Below are 20,965 nucleotides of genomic sequence, written 5' to 3' on the forward strand. Positions count from 1 at the left end.
CTGAGCGGAGGGTGTCCTCCTCACCCAGGATCTTCTGCACTGGGATTTCCCAGAACCCCCCACTGCTCCCGGTTTGGATGCCATGGCCCCTTCCTGCTCCAGGGCCAGCTGAGTCTCGCTCATCCATCTGTGCTCTCTGGAAGCCTCTGAGAGATCGGAAGGAACCCTTTGGTCGTCTGCCAAGTTCTGTCTGTCTGAATGAGAAGCTCTAGCAAATCCTACAAAGCAAATACATTGTTCTGTTACAGAATTTGTAGGTCAGTAGAAGAAAAAGATTCCCTGAGCAACCATGGATGAGTCTTGCTGGGAACTAGGGCTGGACTGCACCACATCCCAGACCATTGGCTATCTTTTTTGGGGGAAAGAGGAGTAAGAGGAGAATAAATATGTCTCTAGCCTTCTAGCAATGCAAATTGTGGAGGCAACTGAAGGGATTTCTGTGAGATTAATCAATCTGGTTTCTGCTGCTTTCCAGTCAGTGCATGAAGTCAGAACCGAATGACAAGGGAGTCATTTGTATCTTGTGATAAATGGATGCTTGGCTCTAATGGGGGTCCTCACCATTTCTAGCACCTGGACTCTCTGTCACTCTCAAGACAGACTCCTGGGGTGGGGTCCCTTTTTCTTTGCTCTGAGGGCCAGGTATGTATCAGGCCAACCCCCTGAGGGCCAAGTGGGTGGGGCCAAAGACATATTCCTTGCAATTTAGGCGGGTAATCTATTATTATTATTAACGCACACACAGCCATTGATGCCCAGGTCCCTGGAGCCTCAATGAGTAGCAGCGCCCATTTCCGGCTGCTTTGCCAGCAACAATCCCTTTGGGAGAGAGAGGATGGGGTCCTGGGATGCCCTGCTCTGGGTGCGAGGGGATTGCTGCAGTGGCCTCCCTGGGGAGCTGCCCTGGGAGACACTGGGAAACTGGTCCCCAATGCAGAAGCCAGACTCTGGGCTGGGATCCCTCTCTTTATTCCTGGCCTTTCTCTCCCACCTTTTTTTTTGGGGGGGGGGCTAGTCCACCTCCTCGTCCAGTTTTGGAAAACCATTTGCAGATGTTTCCTCCGTTGTGCAATGAGGCTGAGCGACGTCACACAGAGTTAAAGTCCCAGGGACCCCTTTGTTTAAAGAAGGGAGATCTTTTCTGAAGGGGGGGGAGGGGTAGAGGGCCAAATGAGTTTGGGATCCTCTGATCTGCAGGAAGGAGAGCGTGGCAGCCCTGGCCCCTCCCTGGCAGGACCCTCTCCTCCTCCCTGACTTGGGGTCCCCCCCCCTGCAGGAGCAGATCAGGCCCCCCAGGCCCCCTCCCCTGCTGCAGCCCTGGGACCCCCACCAGATCCCAGAGAGAGAGAGAGGAGACTCACCAGATCCCAGGAGGGGAGAGCGAGGCAGCCCTTGCAGGAGAGACAGCGAAGCAGGAAAGGACTGGGGAGGGAGGGGCCTTGGCTCTGGAGGACCTGCCCCCCTTGCTTCCTGGCCTCTCTAGGAAGGCAGCTCACTTCCCTTTAACCCTTGCCAAGCCGAGTCCCTCCAGCTCAGCCCTCTCTCGCTTGGCAGAACCTCAGATTCTTATTATTTCTTATGGATTTAGGGGGGCAGCTGCCCCCCCCCGGCTCCGCCCATGCCCAGATATCCTTTTGGGGGTGAGGCTCCTGGCTGGACTCTGAGCATCTCCCTCCCTTGGCCAGAAACCAGAGGAAGAGCCTGCAGGGAAAAGGGCTTTGCAGGAGGCAAGGAAGCTCCTCCTGGAATTCCGGAGTGGAGAGAGAGGAGGGGATCCCAGGGTCATCTAGTCCAACCCCAGCAGGGCAGGAATCTCCGCTCAAGCATCCAGGGCAGATGGCCCTCCGATCTCTGCTGAGAAACCTCCAAGGAAGGAGAGTCCCCCACCTCCCAAGGGAGACCTTTCCCCTGCCAAACTGCTCTTAGATGTCCCTCAAGGCAGCGGGTCCTGAGTTCGAGCCCTGCTGAAAGAATGGCACTGGCTGCCAAGGAGGAACCCAGAGAAGTTCATAATAAATAAATCCCATTCTCGTCATAAATGAGTAATACTTTCTTGTGCATGCTTTTTATACTAATATACAAAAGTATGCCATTTCCCTTTCCAGAAATGCTCAATTGCTAATTCAATGGACTGAAAATGGTTGTTGTTATTATGTTTAGGGAAGCTTTTAATGTTTGATGGACTATTGTATTTTAATATTTTGTTGGAAGCCGCCAAGAGTGGCTGGGGAAACCCACCCAGATTGGCGGGGTATAATTAATTAATTAATTAATTAGTTAATTAAATTGATCAGGTGAGTGTTCTCCTTCCGAAAGACGGAGGTGGAATCTCCACGGTTGCTAATAGCATAACGTTGAAAGTGCAGGGAAATATGGGGAGCCCTAGAGCATCTGCTTGGCATGCAGAATGTCCCAGGGTCAACCCCTGACATCTCCTGCAAGGGCCGGACAAAATCCCTGCCTGAAACTCTGGGGAGCTGCTGCCAGTCAGCGTAGGCCAGGGGTCCTCAAACTATGTCCCGCGGGCCGAATCCAGCCCTCCAGGGTCATGAATCTGGCCTGCACGGCCATTTCAGAACCCACCAAGTGTCCGAGGCTGAAAGCATCTCGCCGGCCGCTCAGTCAGTCCCTGTGTTGTGCTGAGGTAAACACCACTAGCATGGTGGCGGCTCTACCAATGAAAGGCCAGGGGGTTTCACTCGGGGACGGGCAGCGTTGTCTTTTGGCTTGAAGAGCAAAGTTGAGGATGGCGGAGGAAGGCAGACTTGGGACGATATGGTTTCATTACATAGACGTTTACTTTAAAGGTGGGAGAAGGAGGTATAGTCCTATTTCTGTGAGTGGCGCAGTGGTCTTTCCACTCATGTGATTTACATGCTCTGAAAGTTGGGATCTGTTTTGAGATTTAAATTTTAAAAGGATGGAGTGGAACTGGATATTGACCATCTTGTTAGCTTGGGGCAGGGGGCAGCAAACTTTTTCAGCCATGAGGCGGTCCACCGTCCCTCAGACCATGTGGGGGGCCAGACTATTTTTTTTGGGGGGGGGGGAATGAACAAATTCCTATACCCCACAAATAACCCAGAGATGCACACTAATTCCCAAATCGTCTGCGGGCCGGATTGAGAAGACTATTGGGCTGCATCCGGCCCCCAACCCTTAGTTTGCCTACCCCTGACCTGAAGAGTCACATTCTGGTTGAAGGAGGCCAAGATTGGTCCCCAAGGCTTGGGATGTCCCTCCCCTGTAGTAGGACTTTGAACCCAGGAGAAAACTCTTGGAATAGCCTTGCCAGGTGCTCAGGGACGGACTCACCTGTCCCCATGTCCTTCTCTTTGCAGATGTGCTGCGGTTGCACATCCCTCCCCCAGGGGTGAGTATTGGGGAGAACCAGAGCAGGGACTCAGACCTGCCCTCCTTGCCCCCCACTCTGCACTCTCGGATGTGGAGAGACCCTCCCTTTGTGAGGAACTGACAGCCTGACTTTTGCCTTTCAGCTGCTGGAGGAAGATCAGCTGTACCTGCCGGAGGTGATTCAGAACTGCCAGGCAGCTCAGCTCAGGCGGCTCTGAACCCTGAAGTGCTCCAGGCAGGAGACGGCCAAAGCCATCCTGGTGAGTGATGGGTGGTGTGGGAGACCCCCATGGGGAAGTGGGGGTTTGGGGAAGGGGTTGTCCGTCTGCCAGAGAAGAGGACCCTACTGGCCTAGGTTTACGTATCCTGTTTGAAAGGGGAATCATCTGAGGGACTTCTTGTGAAAATCTGGGTCAGGAATGCTGTTCCTGGAATGGACAAACACACAAGACGTAACCAGCTGTGCATTCACATAAACAATACTCTTCTATATATTCTTATCACAATATCAAATGTTTATCTTGCACATAAACAACACATAAAGTGCAATAATATAGATGAGAGCCAGGGACTCCGTGGTGGGGGCAGCTGAGGGCCGTTTTGGCCCAGACTGGCCCCTGACCCTGAGACGCTCTTTCCACCCATAGGACCTCAGATGTTACGCCCTTTGGGAAAGTGGGGAGGAACAGAAACTAGTGGCCAACAGCTTCCCTTCTCTGTTGGCCTCTGCCCGAAGTTGCCCCATCTCAGAGCAAGTAACTCTCCCTCATGGATTCAGTCCTTTCATCACTTCCATCTCCCCAAGAGGCTCCCAAGGCTACTCATCCTCTGCAGTTGATAAGAGACAGACCTGACTGAAAAAAACAGCTTTGTCTTCTGATGACACCAGAGAATTCTAGAAGACATTAACCCTTTATGGATGCACGATTCCCACATACAGGTTTCTTGGCAAGACAAGGGCCTTCTCTGGCCACTTGAGTGTCCTCCTCAGCATCCCCAAAGAAGGAGCTGGGTTGCAAGAGCTGCAGCAAGGGGGGGGGGGAAACCCAGGCTAATGGGGGGGGGGCTGTCTAGCTAGGAAAGCAAGACCCAGAGTGAGCCCCTCCACTCTGGTTGAATTTGTGAGTAAATAAAACTATATGGACCTGGGACCCCTGGAGTCTCACTGCCCAGAGATGGGGGTAGTTTGCAAATATGCGTGCGCGCACACACACACACACACACAGTCCAGCTTGCCAGGATCAAAGAACTGCAGAGAGTTCTGAATCAGACCGTTGATCCATCTACCTCAGGATAGCCTACACTGATTGGCAGCAACCGCTCTCTGGGGTTTCTCTCCCAGCCTTACAAAACACTCGGATTACGTACAGCATGATATGTATCTGAACTCCCACTCAACAGATTGTAGGAATGCAAAATAGAATCGTAGAGTGGGGAGGGACCCTGGGGGTCATCTAGTCCAACCCCCTGCAAGGCAGGATAATCAGGAGACATTGGACAAAGGCGCCCTTTTGGAGAACAAGAACTGCAGGATCCTCCTGCGCAGCTCCCGGGTCCGGATGCCGTAAATGACGGGGTTGAGCACCGGGGGCAAAATGAGGTAGAGATTGGCAATGAGGATATGTGCATAATGGGGGATGTTGCGTCCGAAGCGGTGGGTGAGGAAGGAGAAGAAGGCAGGAGTGTAGAAGACACAAATGACTGCAACATGAGAGCCACAAGTGCCCAAGGATTTGAGCCGGGCCTCTTTGGAGGGGAGCCGGAAAACAGACTGCAAGATCAGCACATAGGACAAAAGAATGAGGACCACATCAAGCATGAGGATGGTAATAGTGAACAAGCCATAAATCATATTGATCCGGATGTCGGCACAGGCCAGCTTGGCAATGCCCATGTGCTCACAGTAGGTGTGGGCAAGGATGACGTGATCGCTGCAAAAGGGCAGGCGGAGAGTCAAGAGGGCAATGGGCAGCACAAATAGGAATGTCCTCAGCACAACGGAAGCACACATCCAGGCTACCCTTGCCTTGGTCAAGATGGTGGTGTATCTCAGAGGGTCACAGATGGCCACGTACCTGTCAAAGGCCATGGCTAGCAGCACGACAGACTCCATCCCCGTGAAGCTGTGGATGAAGAACATCTGAGCCAGGCAGGCCCCATGGCTGATCTCCCCAAGGCCAAACCAGAAGATGGCCAGCATCTTGGGCAGAGTGGAGGTGGAGAGGCCCAGGTCGATGGCCGAAAGGACGGAGAGGAAGTAGAACATGGGCTGGTGGAGGCTGCCTTCCGTTTTGATGATGAAGAGGATGGTGCAGTTGCCCACGAGAGCAACGAGGTAGCCGAGGCAGAAGGGGATGGAGATCCAGGAGTGAAGCGCCTCCAGCCCCGGGACCCCCAGCAGGATGAAGGTGGGGGAATAAAAGTGGGTGGCATTCGAAAGAGGCATTCTCCTCCTGGACCTAGCCAGAGAACAGGTCACTGAGACCCTGCCAAGAAGAAGAAAACAGGCCAGCATTTTCCTCCATGGTTCCTCATGGACACATAGACCCTTGCCTAGCAATCCTGTTTCATGTTAAGAAAACCATTGTGTGTTTGTGTGGAGGGGATGAGCCCGCCAGCTGGATTTGGCCAGAGTGTAGGTCCCTGTGTCCGAACAAAGAAAATGAAAAAAGCACTCTGCACGCTGCTGCATGAGGAACTTTCCTGTCTGCTCCTCCTCTCCCACCCATCAATTCATTGGGCCAATTTAGTCTGACAAAACTGGTGGGGGTGGTGGCTCTCCACTTTCCTCATCCTGTACATGGTTCTATATTCCTCTGTCGTGTGTCCCCCCCGCCCCCCCCCCCCGCACACCACCACATTTCCCACTAATGTCTCCTTCATCAAAACCAGCCTTTCTCTGGGGGGAACCTGATTCCTCCATCACCACATGCCCTGATCTTCTCATTCACCTTTTGCAGCTCTACAGTGACCAGAGCTAGACATGCCAATTGCAACAAAGATTCCTTGGAAGGAGAGGTAACTTGCTGCCCTCCCCCTTCCAAAAATGGTCCCGGCAACTGCCCCTCCCTCCCCATCTCAGCCTCTTAATCTCAGGGTCAAGCCCCATGTTGGGCAAAAAAGTCCCTCAATGTGGGGAATTGGACTAGAAGCCCCTTGTGGTCCTTCCAACTTGTCAGTTCTATGATTCTATTACTCCCCTCCTTTCCACTCACCTTGTTAGGACCTTTTGTTCTGCCAGCTCACCTACAGATTCACACAGCAAGGTGTGCTCTGCTGAGCCACAGAGTCAAAGGTCTACTGGCAGCTGCATTGTGGATGGAGGAGCATCCCTCAGATCTGACTCCACTTGACTGACCAGAAAGCAGCATTTATAGTGTTTCTGTGGAGGCGCTAGGGTGGACATCTCGGGGGGCTGTTTCACTGTAGAAAGAGCTTTGTTCCATCCCAATTCCCATGGCATCCAAACCGCCCAGACCTGGAGCATCTCTTCCAAGTTTACAGAGTCAGGGGGACTATGGAGAGCAGCTTCCAGGCTTTGGATTCTTTATCATCTCCAGCAGACTTGGTCAGAGTGGAACAGAAGGTAGCTTGAAAGAGACAACAGCTTCACATCTGAGAATCCTGTAATGGGCAGAGCAGGAATACCAGATAGGTGGATTGGCAGGCAGAGAATAAAACAGTGTGATACCTGTATGCATTGATGAATATAAATGGTCAGATCTTTATTTTTTTAAAGAATGGGGAACTGAGGTAGGGCAACTCGTTTTCTTAGAGTGGCAATGGCACCCACCCAAGAGGGGCCAGAACTGAGTTCCAGCAAGTTCTGGCTGGAAAAAGACCCTGGCTAGGCCCATTATTAAGTGAGGCCAGTGTAACATGCACAGGAATGGGAACTGACCACAAGACTAGTAAAAACCAGTTAAAGGGGAAATTAATGGCTGATTGTTAAAGAGAAAAACAACTCCAGATAAGGTACAAGGAGGGTTCTGACACATATACTAAAATCAAATGGGTTGGGTAAGTGTTTTTCATGAACTATGGCTTGATGAGAGATGGTGAAGTGCAGAGGTGGCAGGAAGTGGTTGGGTTAAGGATGAACAGCTAAGATTATGCATATTTTGCCTATGCTGTATAGTCTGTGTCCTAATAGAAATGGTCTCACAGACTTTTTGGGCTCTGTCCAGTAATGCATTACTGAATGAAGTCCTACAAACCTGGGATTTTGTGTGAGGCTCCGTTCTTGAAACCACAGGGAGAATCCCCCCCACCCCGAACCTCATACCTGGAAACTGAATACAGTGGTACCTCTGGTTACGAACTTAATTCATTCCGGAGGTCCGTTCTTAAGCCTCTTATTCTGAGGAACGCTTTCGCTAATGGGGCCTCCCACTGCGCACGTGCCTCCTGTGCACAATTTCCGTTCACATCCTGGGGCAAAGTTCACAACCAGAAGCAGCGACTTCTGGGTTAGCGGAGTTCGTAACCTGAAGCGTTCGTAACCAGAAGCATTCATAACCAGAGGTACCACTGTACTGGCCTCCTGGCAGCTCTGTCTTGCCCTCAGGACCCTGCCCAGGCCACATCCCTCATTGGCCCCATTCTGCACTCTCCCCAAGTGATTTTACCCAGCTGCCATCTGTCTTGGAACTATGACAACTGTTCTTGGTTGCCTGGATGAAGTGGGGTATATGTCTGACCACACCCATTTTGCCACAACCACCTCTGGGATGTGGCTCCCAGAAAGCTTTTGATAAGAAAACATGGCCCTGAGGCTGAAAAAGGGTCACCACCACTGAATAAATCCCTGCTTTTTCAGGACTGGAAACCCAGAATAACATGGCATCAAAAGTTCCAGGATTTTATTAGGCCAGAGATATGATTAAAATTAGGAAAGAAACTTGACCATCATTTGTTAAAGCAGTCTATTACAGTATTACATACAGAACAATATAAATATGTCATTTCTGTGTGCAACCTGAGAAACATGGAAGAGATGGAGGAATACTGTAGGTCCTCAGAAATCTCCACTAATTCCATTTCTGGATTTTCATGATCAAAACAAATATCTCCAGTAGAAGGGGTGGACATCCAGGGGGTTGTTCTATGTTCAGGACCTTATTGAGGGATGCTGACCCATCTTATAATAACCTCTATGAATCCAGTTGACTCCAGATAGCTCAGGTATGATTTTTTAGGCAATCTTTTATGGAAGCAGGAGGGACTTCATTATCAGAAAGTGTGTGAATCTTTTTTTATCTAACTCTGGAATGTATATACCAGGAGAACAACCAAGATGACCAAGGAACTGGAAATCAAGCCTTATAAGGAATGGCTGAGGCAATTTGGTGTGTTTAACCTGGAAAAGAGGATATGATAGCCATCTTCAACTATCTGAACGGCTGCCACATGGAAGATGGAGCAAGTTTATTTCCTGCTTCTCCAGAAGGTTGGATTCAAATGGCATGAAGGAAGATTCCAACTAAACATTTGGAGGAACTTTCTGACAGTAAGAGCAGTTTGATGGGGGAACAGACTCCTTCAGAAGGTGGTGGACTCTCCTTCGTTGGAGATTTTTAAACAGAGGCCGGAGGACCATCCACCAGGGATTGTTCAGCAGCGATTCCAACAATGCATGAGGTTGGGCTGGGTGACCCCTGGGGTTTCCTTCCAACTCTATGATTCTATGATTCCATGAGGCATTTGGAGCTTCAGGGTGGACCAACAACTGCAGGCTGGATTGATCAAAGATGGCATATAAACCTGTATGGACATTTGACACAACACAACAGAGTTGTTAGAAGGGGAATGAAACGAGAGGCAGGACTGAGATTTGGATATGCTTCGAGGTTCAGGCTATGGGAAGTCGTAAAATCAAAATTACAATTCGGAAGACAATTTGATCTTTTTTATTTTAGTTATTTATTTTAATTGGATTATGATTTGATATGTTGTTATGTTAATTGGATGTTTTTTATTGGGAAATTAATGTACACTCTAACAAAAAAAAAAGAGGAATTAAACAACATCAGCCAGCATGGTGTAGTGGTTAAGAGCGGTGGACTCGTAATCTGGTGAACCGAGTTCGCTTCCCCGCTCCTCTACATGCAGCTGCTGGGTGACCTTGGGCTAGTCACAGAGTGTTTGTGGTGGGAGAGGAAGGGAAAGGAGATTGTGAGCAGCTTTGAGACTCCTTAGGGTAGTGATAAAGCGGGATATCAAATCCAAACTCCTCCTCTTCTTCTTCTTCTTCTTCTTCTTCTTCTTCTTCTTCTTCTTCTTCTTCTTCTTCCTCCTCCTCCATTAGACAGGCAGTCTCCCCACCCCCACCCCCTTTCCAGTGCATTAATATGGAGATAGTACTTCCCTTTGGTTTAAGCACTAGATGCTGGGAGCAAACATTTATTCATTCCACTGGTCACCCGTCTTGGTTCCTACTCGAACAGTACGTGGGCACTTCTACATAACTGTTGTTATTGTGTTTGTGATGTGCGTGGTTCATTCTGTCATGAATGCTTTAGCTGAGTTTCTTGCATTCAGGGGGCTGGACTAGATGTCCCTTGGGGTCCCTTTCAACTCTATGATTCTATGATTCATTCAAAACCAATAAAATGTTTGTAAAAGGAAAAAGAAAGATGATGGTTAGATCCAGCGCTTTATTTCTGGGGGTACTCAGGGGTACGCAGACCCCTAAACATTTTGTGAATCTTTGTCGGAATCTCCGCTCGGCCAAGCCGATAAGGCCTCATCTTCCTCCAAGCTGAGCCTTTGAAATCGCCTCCGACGTGTATAATGACCTGAGCCTTTGAAGAGGCCTCAAGCACATTCTATCCAGCAGGGTTCCCAGCACAGGGGAGAGACGAGAGGTTTGGCTACATTGTAAAGAGTTTTCTTTCTAAACTACGCAGAACAGAAAAGACATCCTCTCTCTATGAAAGCAGAGAGCAACTGAACAAAGGAACTAAGGAACAAAGGAAACAGGAAACCACTAATGTCACATCCCGTCTCCCTTTCCCGTGAGACTGCAAGGTCTCTGGAATGTAAACAGAGTCCTGGGACTCCGCACAGCTGCACAGTGAGAAACAGAAACTAACAAATATCTCAAGACCACCAGACTTCTGATTGTTAAATGTCAGTCTGTAATGCATAGTGCCTTTCAAATAGCGTGCTACACGTTTCAGAGCTTTCCAATCCTTAACAGTAGGATTGTTGACTTGTCTGCTTAGCAAGTTACAGCTAAGTGCAATGTCAGGTCTTGAATATCTGGCAATGAATATTAGTTTGCCTAGCACACTTCTGTACAGTGTAGTGTCATTGGTGTGTCTACAGGGTTAGCATTCATCAGGTTTAGCTTGGTTAACACATCAGCAATTTTCTGTGACTGGTATACTAGGAATTAAAGCTGCATCACATGATGGACACTTCAAGATGGCGGGGGCTGCTGAGCAGACTGCCAGAGGTTACACCCCGGGGAAAGCTGAAACAGTATCCCAGAGCATGCAGGGATGTGTTCCTGAAACCGAAAGCTCCACAAAAGGGAGGCTTTTGGAGGAAGAGTGAACGAGGGGGGGGTGTTTCCTGTTCAGGGGGTGAAATCTCCAAAGCAGGAGGAGCAAGGGGAGTTGGCTGCCACGTCATCCCAACCATCACTGCAACCAGCAGGTGGCACTGATGTTGGAAGCAGTGGAAAGTTTTTCCTGTGAGAAGTTTGGGCAGAGTCCAAACGCCAGGATGTTCCAGTACAAAGGCTAAGGCAAAACTTTGTGGAAGATGGAACTGGTTCACCACATTTACATCACAGAAGGGTCCAATCCACCAGTTGGGTGAAGACTCCTTGGAGGTGCAAAGTGTTGTGGAGTCCGGCACACTTCCCTGTTTTCCATTCAGCTTTCTGGACTTTTCCAGAATGTGCACAGCGCTAGCCGCTTGGTGTGTAAGCTTGCAGAAGATAAGAGTCCACACGCTGTTCTTCTAAACTAACAGCTTTATTTACAGCAGAACAGTAAAAAGAAACAAACCATCTGAGACAGCAGGCATCTTGCTTCCTTGCTCGGCAGCAAAAGCGAAAGTCAGACAGAACAAAGAAACAGCTTCTACAGAAGTTGGAGACAGCTCCTCCCCAGAACAGACAGGACGATGGGTTCTGAGCTGTTAAGCCTATAAGCTCTGATTCCCCATCACACCCCCTCTCGTCCTGCACTGCTGGGGGCTCGTAAGTTTCACCACTTACCCCAAACACAGACCTTTACAGAACTCCCCATGACGCTAAAAGCTCAAGGTTTCATGAACCCATCTGCCAGGTTATTCTGGCTTGAACAGTACTGAAATCTCACCAAGCCTAACTGGATACTCTGAAACCCATTTTGGAAACAGATGCCTAGGTGTTTGGTTCTGGCCTTAAACTGCCCAGAGTCTGCCAACTTCAGACAGGGTTGATTGTCCTCCCACACCGTGACAGGGAAACAACAATCCCTGCAGATTTCTTGAACCAAACAAACACAGAATTCCAATTCCCTGCAAAGTTCAGACAGCACACTGAATTCAGCTTCAGTAAAGGAAAGCGCAATGAGATTTTGCTTCTGGGTGTGATGGCCTGGGATTCAGATTCAGATGCTGAACCTAAGGAATCCCAACCTGCACAGGATTCCTCGCCTCCAGAACCAGCTGAGCCGGGGTTGGGGCATGAGCCTGAAAGGACCCCACCTGTGCTGGATCCTCAGGTGCAAGCACCAGCTGAGTCTGCTCTGGCTCCGGAGGTGATGGAGAACCCATTGCCTGCAGGTGCTCCACTCTAAGCCCTGTCAGAGGAAGCTGGGGTTGCCTCTGGGTCCAGTAACCCTCCAGCCTCTCCTGAGCTGCAGAGGCTCAGGGCAGAGAGGCAGAGGGAACTAAGTTCCCACAGGAGTGCTCGCCTCCAGGCCACGAGAGGAGAGTCTTCTGAGGATCAGGGCCGCCCTATGCCTCGGGACATATGAATGCCAGCCAGCCCCAGTCCCAAGTTGCGGGAGCAACGTTGGTGGTTGTCAGTCGCTGCCTGAACCCTGCCCTGCACCCAGCTTCAACTTTTATGGACTGCCTTCATATTGCTTCATCGACCACGGGCTGGACTTGGACCTTGCCTCTTGATTAACCCCCGGGACCAGCACACCGGGACATCCACCCAACCAAAGAGTCCCCAAACCTTACCACCATCCCAGATACGGGCTTCCTGTTAGCCAGATTTGCCCAATCGCTATCTCTGCAGCACATCAGCTAGCCATCACCCTTAGCTGACAGCTTGAGACAGAAATCCTTGGTATCCTGCAGATACGCAGCACCTTTCCATTCCAGGCACTCACACTCGGGTTTGTAGCTTCCTTGCTGATCAGATTGGTAGCAAAAGCAATGTTCGGTCTGCTCCACTGGGACAGATACAACAGCCTACCCAGAGCTGACTGAAAAATCTCAGCATTTTTGAACTCAGCGCATTCTACTTGCTGACTATCTTTCACATAACTTGTCTCCATGGGTATTCTGACCCCTGAATTCATACATCCTGAACTTCTCAAGCAGTGATGCTGACTTGAATAAAATATTGGTGGGGGCCAGGTAAGGCCCTCCTTGCACAATCAACCACATGATGCATGTACACCATTTGAATGGCAATGCCTATAATGGCAGTGACATTTAAAAAAAGTAAAATTTTGAGCCCAGCACCTCCCCTTGCCCTGGAGAACACTTCTAGCATGTCATCTCCCCTACCTGTGTCCATTTGGTATCACCCTTTCCAGGTTTTTGCCTGTCCATTGTGTTTGTCTTTCATTTGTTCTCCTATGTGTGTTGCCAGTAGAAGCCACAATTCTGTGGGTACTCTAGGTGGTGCAGAAAGCACCTAGAAGCTCCCTAGAGGTTGAAGTGCCGATAAACTTCAGTTTTGAGATCTATAAATTCCAATTAGCCAGCAGAGGGTGTCACAGGGCCAGCCTACCTTCCCTTTAAAGCAAACATGGGTCTCCAGCTGTTTTTGGACTACAACTCCCATCATCCCTAGCTAGCAGGACTAACGGGAAGGGATGATGGAAACTGTAGTCCAGGAGCTGCTGGGGACCCAAGTTTAGGAAACCCTGCTTCAAAGCAACTTTTGCGTTTGGCCTGCAAATATGGGACCTCCACACTTTTGTATTTTCTAGTATTTTGATTTTCTTGTGGCCTTTGTACTTTATTTATTTATTTATAGAGAGAAAATTAAAAGAGAAATTGTATGGCAAGTAGTGGAAGAATAAAAGGTTGTGTCTGGGGAAAAAAAACCAAAAAACCTGGGGGGTGTCCTCCTCAAATATTTTATTGGGGGACAAAGACCGCTAGGGCTTTAAGAGTTGGTGCCTATTCCCTACACCCACAAGTCTCAGGAATGTTACAACATAAAAACACAATATAAAAACACAAACCGACCTTTGTATAGATTCTTTGATGGGAAGTGAGATGGGAGCTCCTCCAGAAGCTCTTTCCACATTCCGCACACTAATATGGTTTCTGCCCTGTATGAATTCTTTGATGGGAAGAAAGATGGGAGCTCTGACTGAAGCTCTTTCCACATTCAACGCACTGATAGGGTTTCTGCCCTGTATGAATTCTTCGATGGGAAGTGAGATTGTGGCTGTGACTGAAGCTCTTTCCACATTCCACACACTGATAGTGTTTCTCCCCTGTATGAATTCTTTGATGGGAAGTGAGAGAGGAGCTCTTCCTGAAGCTCTTTCCACATTTCACACACGGATAGGGCTTCTCCCCTGTATGAATTCTCTGATGTGAAATGAGATCGGTGCTCCTACTGAAGCTCTTTCCACATTCCACACACTGATAGGGTTTCTGCCCTGTATGAATTCTTTGATGGGAAGAAAGATGGGAGCTCTGACTGAAGCTCTTTCCACATTCAACGCACTGATAGGGTTTCTGCCCTGTATGTATTCTTCGATGGGAAGTGAGATTGTGGCTGTGACTGAAGCTCTTTCCACATTCCACACACTGATAGGGTTTCTGCCCTGTATGAATTCTTCGATGGGAAGTGAGATTGTGGCTGTGACTGAAGCTCTTTCCACATTCCACACACACATAGGGTTTTTCCCCTGTATGAGTTCTTTGATGGGAAATGAGAGAGGAGCTCTGACTGAAGCTCTTCCCACATTCCACACACTGATAGGGTTTCTCCCCTGTATGGATTCTTTGATGGGAAGTGAGTTTGGAGCTTCCAGTGAAGCTCTTTCCACATTCCACACACTGATAGGGTTTCTCCCTAGTATGAATTCTTTGATGGGAAGTGAGAGAGGAGCTCTTCCTGAAGCTCTTTCCACATTCCACACACTGATAGGGTTTCTCCCCTGTATGAATTCTTTGATGGGAAGTGAGAGAGGAGCTTTCAGTGAAGCTCTTTCCACATTCCACACACTGATAGGGTTTCTCCCCAGTATGAATTATTTGATGGGAAGTGAGAGAGGAGCTCCGACTGAAGCTCTTTCCACATTCCACACACTGATAGGGTTTCTCCCCTGTATGAATTCTTTGATGGGAAGTGAGGTTGGAGCTATGAGTGAAGCTCTTTCCACATTCCACACACTGATAGGGTTTCTCCCCTGTATGAATTATTTGATGGGAAGTGAGAGAGGAGCTCTGACTGAAGCTCTTTCCACATTCCACACACTGATAGGGTTTCTCCCCTGTATGAATTCTTTGATGGGAAGTGAGTTTGGAGCTCTGACTGAAGCTCTTTCCACATTCCACACACTGATAGGGTTTCTCCCCTGTATGAATTCTTTGATGCGAAGTGAGATTGGAGCTCTGACTGAAGCTCTTTCCACATTCCACACACTGATAGGGTTTCTCCCCTGTATGAATTCTCTGATGGGACATGACATCGGTGCTCCTACCGAAGCTCTTTCCACATTCCACACACTGATAGGGTTTCGCCCCTGTATGAATTCTCTGATGCCTAGTGAGAGAGGAGCTCATACTGAAGCTCTTTCCACATTCCACACACTGATAGAGTTTCTTTCCAAGGATATTTTGTTGATGGGAAGTGGAATGGGAGCACTGACTGCAGCTTTCTCCAAACTCCAAATTTTTACGTGGCTTCTCCTCTCTGGGGATTTTATCGTGGTCACCTTCGTTCTTGATTTCTGATTCATCACAATCTGCCATGGAGACAAAAAGGGATTAGAGCCTCAGGAACAAATGAACAAATGGACTACAAAAAATTTCTCAAGAGAACAAGTTAATGCTAAACTATAAAATAACAGAGCAAGAGGTGGAAGGAGCCATTCAGAATATGAAACTGGGCAAATCTCCAGGGCCGGATGGTTTGACTTCAAGATATTACAGATCTTTGAAAGATTGGCTAGTACAGCCATTGAAGGAAGTCTGTAATGAAATACTAGAGGGGAAAAAGGCACCAGAGTCGTGGAAATACGCCTATATTACACTTATACCGAAAACATAATCGGAGAAGACACAACTTAAGAACTACCGCCCCATATCTTTGCTTAATGTGGATTATAAATTTTTTGCTGAAATTATGGCTAAAAGATTAAAAAAGGTATTGGTAGAAGAAATCCACAAAGATCAAGCAGGCTTTCTCCCGGGGAGACACTTGTCAGACAATACAAGGAATATAATCAATATTTTAGAAAAATTACAAGTGAATATTAACACCAAAGCAGTTTTGATATTTGTGGACGCAGAGAAAGCCTTTGACAACATCTCTTGGAGCTTCATGAAGAAAAATTTACAGGGAATGGGGGTAGGCCAAGGTTTTGAAAACGGTATAGGTGCAATTTATTCAGAACAAAAAGCTAAATTAATTGTGAATAATGTAATTACAGAAGAATTTAGGATTGAGAAAGGAACACGACAGGGCTGCCCAATTTCCCCATTGCTTTTTATTTCGGTCCTGGAGGTTTTGCTTAATATGATAAGAAAGGACCAATTGGTTAAAGGTATACAAGTCGGAGCTAAACAGTATAAATTGAAAGCTTTTGCCGATGATTTAGTCTTGACATTGCAGGAGCCGGAATCCAGTACTAAAAGAGTATTGCAATTGATTCAAGAATTTGGTCAGGTTGCGGGATTTAAGTTGAGTAAGTTGAAAACTAAGGTGTTAGAGAAGAACTTAACAGCGATTGAGAAAGAGAGGTTTCAGAAGGAGACAGGATTAACATTGGTTAAGAAAGTGAAATACCTGGGGGTTAATATGACTGCTAAGAATGTGAATTTATTTAAAGATAATTATGAAAAATGTTGGATGGAATAATAATAATAATAATAATAATAATTTATTATTTGTACCCCGCCCATCTGGCTGGGTTTCCCCAGCCACTCTGGGCGGCTTCCATAAAAACCAAAAATACACTAAAATATCACAGATTAAAAACTTCCCTGAACAGGGCTGCCTTAAGATGTCTTCTGAATGTCAGGTAGTTATTTATTGCTTTGACATCTGATGGGAGGGCGTTCCACAGGGCAGGCGCCACGACCGAGAAGGCCCTCTGCCTGGTTCCCTGTAGCTTTGCTTCTCGCAATGAGGGAACCGCCAGAAGGCCCTCGGCACTGGACCTCAGCGTCCGGGCAGAACGATGGAGGTGGAGACGCTCCTTCAGGTATACTGGGCCGAGGCCGTTTAGGGCTTTAAAGGTCAACACCAGCACTTTGAATTGTGCTCGGAAACGTACTGGGAGCCAATGTAGGTCTTTCAAGACCGGTGTTATGTGGTCTCGGCGGCCGCCCCCAGTCACCAGTCTAGCTGCCGCATTCTGGATTAGTTGTAGTTTCCGAGTCACCTTCAAAGGTAGCCCCACGTAGAGCGCATTGCAGTAGTCCAAGCGGGAGATAACTAGAGCATGCACCACTCTGGCGAGACAGTCCGCAGGCAGGTAGGGTCTCAGCCTGCGTACCAGGTGGAGTTGGTAGACAGCTGCCCTGGATACAGAATTGACCTGCGCCTCCATGGACAGCTGTGAGTCCAAAATGACTCCCAGGCTGTGCACCTGGTCCTTCAGGGGCACAGTTACCCCATTCAGGACCAGGGAGTCCTCCACACCAGCCCGCCCCCTGTCCCCCAAAAACAGTACTTCTGTCTTGTCAGGATTCAACCTCAATCCATTAGCCGCCATCCATCCTCCAACCGCCTCCAGGCACTCACACAGGACCTTCACCGCCTTCACTGGTTCTGATTTGAAAGAGAGGTAGAGCTGGGTATCATCTGCATATTGATGAACACCCAGTCCAAACCCCCTGATGATCTCTCCCAGCGGCTTCATATAGATGTTAAAAAGCATGGGGGAGAGGACGGAACCCTGAGGCACCCCACAAGTGAGGGCCCAGGGGTCTGAACACTCATCCCCCACCACCACTTTCTGAACACGGCCCAGGAGGAAGGAGCGAAACCACTGTATAACAGTGCCCCCAGCTCCCAGCCCCTCTAGACGGTCCAGAAGGATGTTATGGTCGATTGTATCAAAGGCCGCTGAGAGATCCAGCAGAACTAGGAAACAACTCTCACCTTTGTCCCTAGCTCGCCGGAGGTCATCAACCAGCGCGACCAAGGCAGTTTCAGTCCCATGATGAGGCCTGAATCCCGATTGGAAGGGATCCAAATGGTCCGCATCCTCCAGGCGTGCCTGGAGTTGTTCAGCAACCACGCGCTCAATCACCTTGCCCAAGAAAGGAAGATTTGAGACTGGGCGATAGTTGGCCATACTGGCCGGGTCTAAAGATGGTTTTTTAAGAAGCGGTTTAATGACCGCCTCTTTCAGCGGATCTGGGAATGTTCCCTCACAGAGGGAAGCATTCACCACCCCGCAGAGCCCATCGCCCAGCCCTTCCCGGCTTGCTTTTATTAGCCAGGATGGGCAAGGATCCAGGAGACAGGTGGTTGGTTTCACGCGTCCAAGCAGCCTGTCCACATCCTCGGGGGTAACGGATTGAAATTGATTCCATGCAACTTGACCAGACAGAGCTCTAGCACTCTCCCGCCCCGGCGCTGCTCCCACGGTGGTGTCTAGCTCCCTCCGAATATGAGTGATTTTATCTGCAAAAAACTTTGCAAAATCGTTGCAGGAGATCTTGGGGTCTTTACAAGGCCCCGGTGGTAAAGGTGGTTCCGTTAAATTACGAACCACCTGAAAGAGTCTCCTGCTACTATTTTCTGCAGATGCAATAGAGGCGGCGAAGAAAGTCTTCTTCGCCGTCGCTATCGCCACTTGGTAGGCTCGACGTTGAGCTCTAACCTGTGTCCGGTCAGATTCAGAGTGAGTTTTTTGCCACCGACGCTCTAGCCGTCTCAGCGATTGTTTCATCGCCCTCAGCTCCGAAGAAAACCACGGAGCTGTCCGGGCTCCATGCAATCGGAGAGGGCGCTTCGGAGCCAGACAGTCGATAGCCCTGGTTAACTCCGCATTCCAGCGGGCCACCAGGGAATCAGCTGAAAGGCCATCAACATGGGATAAAGCATCCCCTACCACTCTCTGGAAACCATTTGGATCCATTAAGTGGCGGGGGCGGACCATCCGAATTGGTCCCACCTCCCTGCAGAGGGGATGGGTCGCAGAGAAGTCCAGTTGCACCAGGAAGTGATCTGACCATGGCACTTCTTTTGTTTCACTTTTACTTAGTGTCAGATCACCCACGTCACTAGAGGTGAACACCAGGTCTAAGGCATGTCCATGACTATGAGTTGGGCCAAACTTATTCAGGGACAGCCCCATGGAGGCCATGCTTTCCACGAAGTCCCGAGCAGCCCCTTGTAAGGTCGTGTCGGCATGGATGTTAAAATCTCCTAGGACAACCAAACTAGGTGTCTCCAGGAGAAAATCCGCCACGACCTGAAGCAGCTCAGACAGGGAGTCCTTGGTGCAGCGGGGAGGTCGGTACACCAAAAGGAATCCTGTACTGCCCCTATTTCCCAACTTCCAGAACATGCACTCAGAAAGCTGGATCTTCCCAGTAGGACGCCTGGTGCAAGCTAGTGACTTCCTAAAAATCACTGCAACCCCCCCTCCCCGCCCACATGACCTGGGTTGCTGTGCGTAAGAGAAACCTGGTGGGCAAGCAGCGGCAAGGACAGGCCCATCTGCTTCCTCCAACCAGGTCTCTGTCACACATGCCAGGTCAAATCCTCCATCCACAATCAGGTCGTGGATGGCAGTGGTTTTATTCATCATTGACCTGGCATTACACAGCAACACCTTCAGGTCATGTAGGTTTCCCCTGTTGATTCCAGTATCCATCTGGTCAAGGCCAGACCCGGAGGCAGGGATAGTCTTCAAACAACGACTAAACCTGCCTCCTCGGTAATGACATGGTCTGGTCTTAGCGTAACTCCGCCTCCTGCCCATGATCACCGAGATCGGATGTCCCAGTGCTTCCCCCCCTGTGAAACTTGTCCCAGCCATCGTGTTGGCTGGGGCCCCACTCCCAGGCAGCCCTGATCCCGCCCCTTAAAAACAAAACACAAACTATACAGAACCAATAAAACAACAACAACAAAAAGAAACAAAACAATTATACTAAAATTAATCCCCAACTAAATATCCATCCCACCCACCCCCAACAATGGAAAAAAGGGGGGGGGGAAATAAAAATTTAAATTTAAATTTAAATTGCCACCGACTGCTTGAGGACATTTTAAAGCACATTAACCACCTGGAACAGGGAAGAATGGCAGAACACTTCCCACCCTTCCCAAAAAGTTTGTTCCAAATAAGTGCCTGGGCCACGCCCCCTGGGCCAGTTGAAAAAGGCCCTGGAAGGGAGCAGGCCCTGCAGTCCTCACCCAGCCGATGGTCCGAGGCCTCACTGCAGCAGGAGTCCCTTTATAGCCGGGGGAGAGGTCCTGGGCCACGCCCCCTGGGCCAGTTGGAAAAGGCCCTGGAAGGGAGCAGGCCCTGCAGTCCTCACCCAGCCGATGGTCCGAGGCCTCACTGCAGCAGGAGTCCCTTTATAGCCGGGAGAGAGGTCCTGGGCCACGCCCCCTGGGCCAGTTGGAAAAGGCCCTGGAAGGGAGCAGGCCCTGCAGTCCTCACCCAGCCGATGGTCCGAGGCCTCACTGCAGCAGGAGTCCCTTTATAGCCGGGAGAGAGGTCCTGGGCCACGCCCCCTGGGCCAGTTGGAAAAGGCCCTGGAAGGGAGCAGGCCCTGCAGTCCTCACCCAGCCGATGGTCCGAGGCCTCACTGCAGCAGGAGTCCCTTTATAGCCGGGAGAGAGGTCCTGGGCCACGCCCCCTGGGCCAGTTGGAAAAGGCCCTGGAAGGGAGCAGGCCCTGCAGTCCTCACCCAGCCGATGGTCCGAGGCCTCACTGCAGCAGGAGTCCCTTTATAGCCGGGAGAGAGGTCCTGGGCCACGCCCCCTGGGCCAGTTGGAAAAGGCCCTGGAAGGGAGCAGGCCCTGCAGTCCTCACCCAGCCGATGGTCCGAGGCCTCACTGCAGCAGGAGTCCCTTTATAGCCGGGAGAGAGGTCCTGGGCCACGCCCCCTGGGCCAGTTGGAAAAGGCCCTGGAAGGGAGCAGGCCCTGCAGTCCTCACCCAGCCGATGGTCCGAGGCCTCACTGCAGCAGGAGTCACTTTATAGCCGGGAGAGAGGTC

General features: G+C 49.7%; 4 protein-coding genes across 4 annotated transcripts in view; 1 reads left to right on the forward strand and 3 right to left on the reverse strand.

The window, feature by feature from the left end:
* LOC307214709 (uncharacterized protein) overlaps window positions 1–1,496 on the reverse strand; it is a 159,528-nt gene extending 158,032 nt beyond the window's left edge. Inside the window, exon 1 of the mRNA XM_079973629.1 lies at window positions 1,362–1,496. The gene's annotated coding sequence lies outside the window, so the exon portion shown is untranslated. The remainder of the gene's footprint in view (window positions 1–1,361) is intronic.
* LOC307214663 (uncharacterized protein) overlaps window positions 1–20,965 on the forward strand; it is a 112,160-nt gene that overhangs the window by 49,576 nt on the left and 41,619 nt on the right. The window lies entirely within an intron of this gene.
* On the reverse strand, window positions 4,739–6,874 carry LOC307214939 (olfactory receptor 52E4-like). The gene is made up of 2 exons (XM_079974045.1): window positions 6,570–6,874; window positions 4,739–5,840 (listed from the first exon to the last, which is right to left on the reverse strand). Exon 2 carries the CDS (start codon window positions 5,798–5,800, stop codon window positions 4,838–4,840), a length of 963 nt encoding a protein of 320 aa, XP_079830171.1. The 5' UTR covers window positions 5,801–5,840; window positions 6,570–6,874; the 3' UTR covers window positions 4,739–4,837.
* LOC307214706 (uncharacterized protein) overlaps window positions 11,321–20,965 on the reverse strand; it is a 214,116-nt gene continuing 204,471 nt past the window's right edge. The window contains exon 6 of the mRNA XM_079973626.1: window positions 11,321–15,521. Within this exon, the coding sequence (XP_079829752.1) occupies window positions 13,855–15,521 (1,667 nt within the window). The 3' untranslated portion in view covers window positions 11,321–13,854. The remainder of the gene's footprint in view (window positions 15,522–20,965) is intronic.

Source organism: Podarcis cretensis (assembly GCF_951804945.1).
Source record: "Podarcis cretensis genome assembly, chromosome: 4".
NCBI lineage: Eukaryota > Metazoa > Chordata > Lepidosauria > Squamata > Lacertidae > Podarcis > Podarcis cretensis.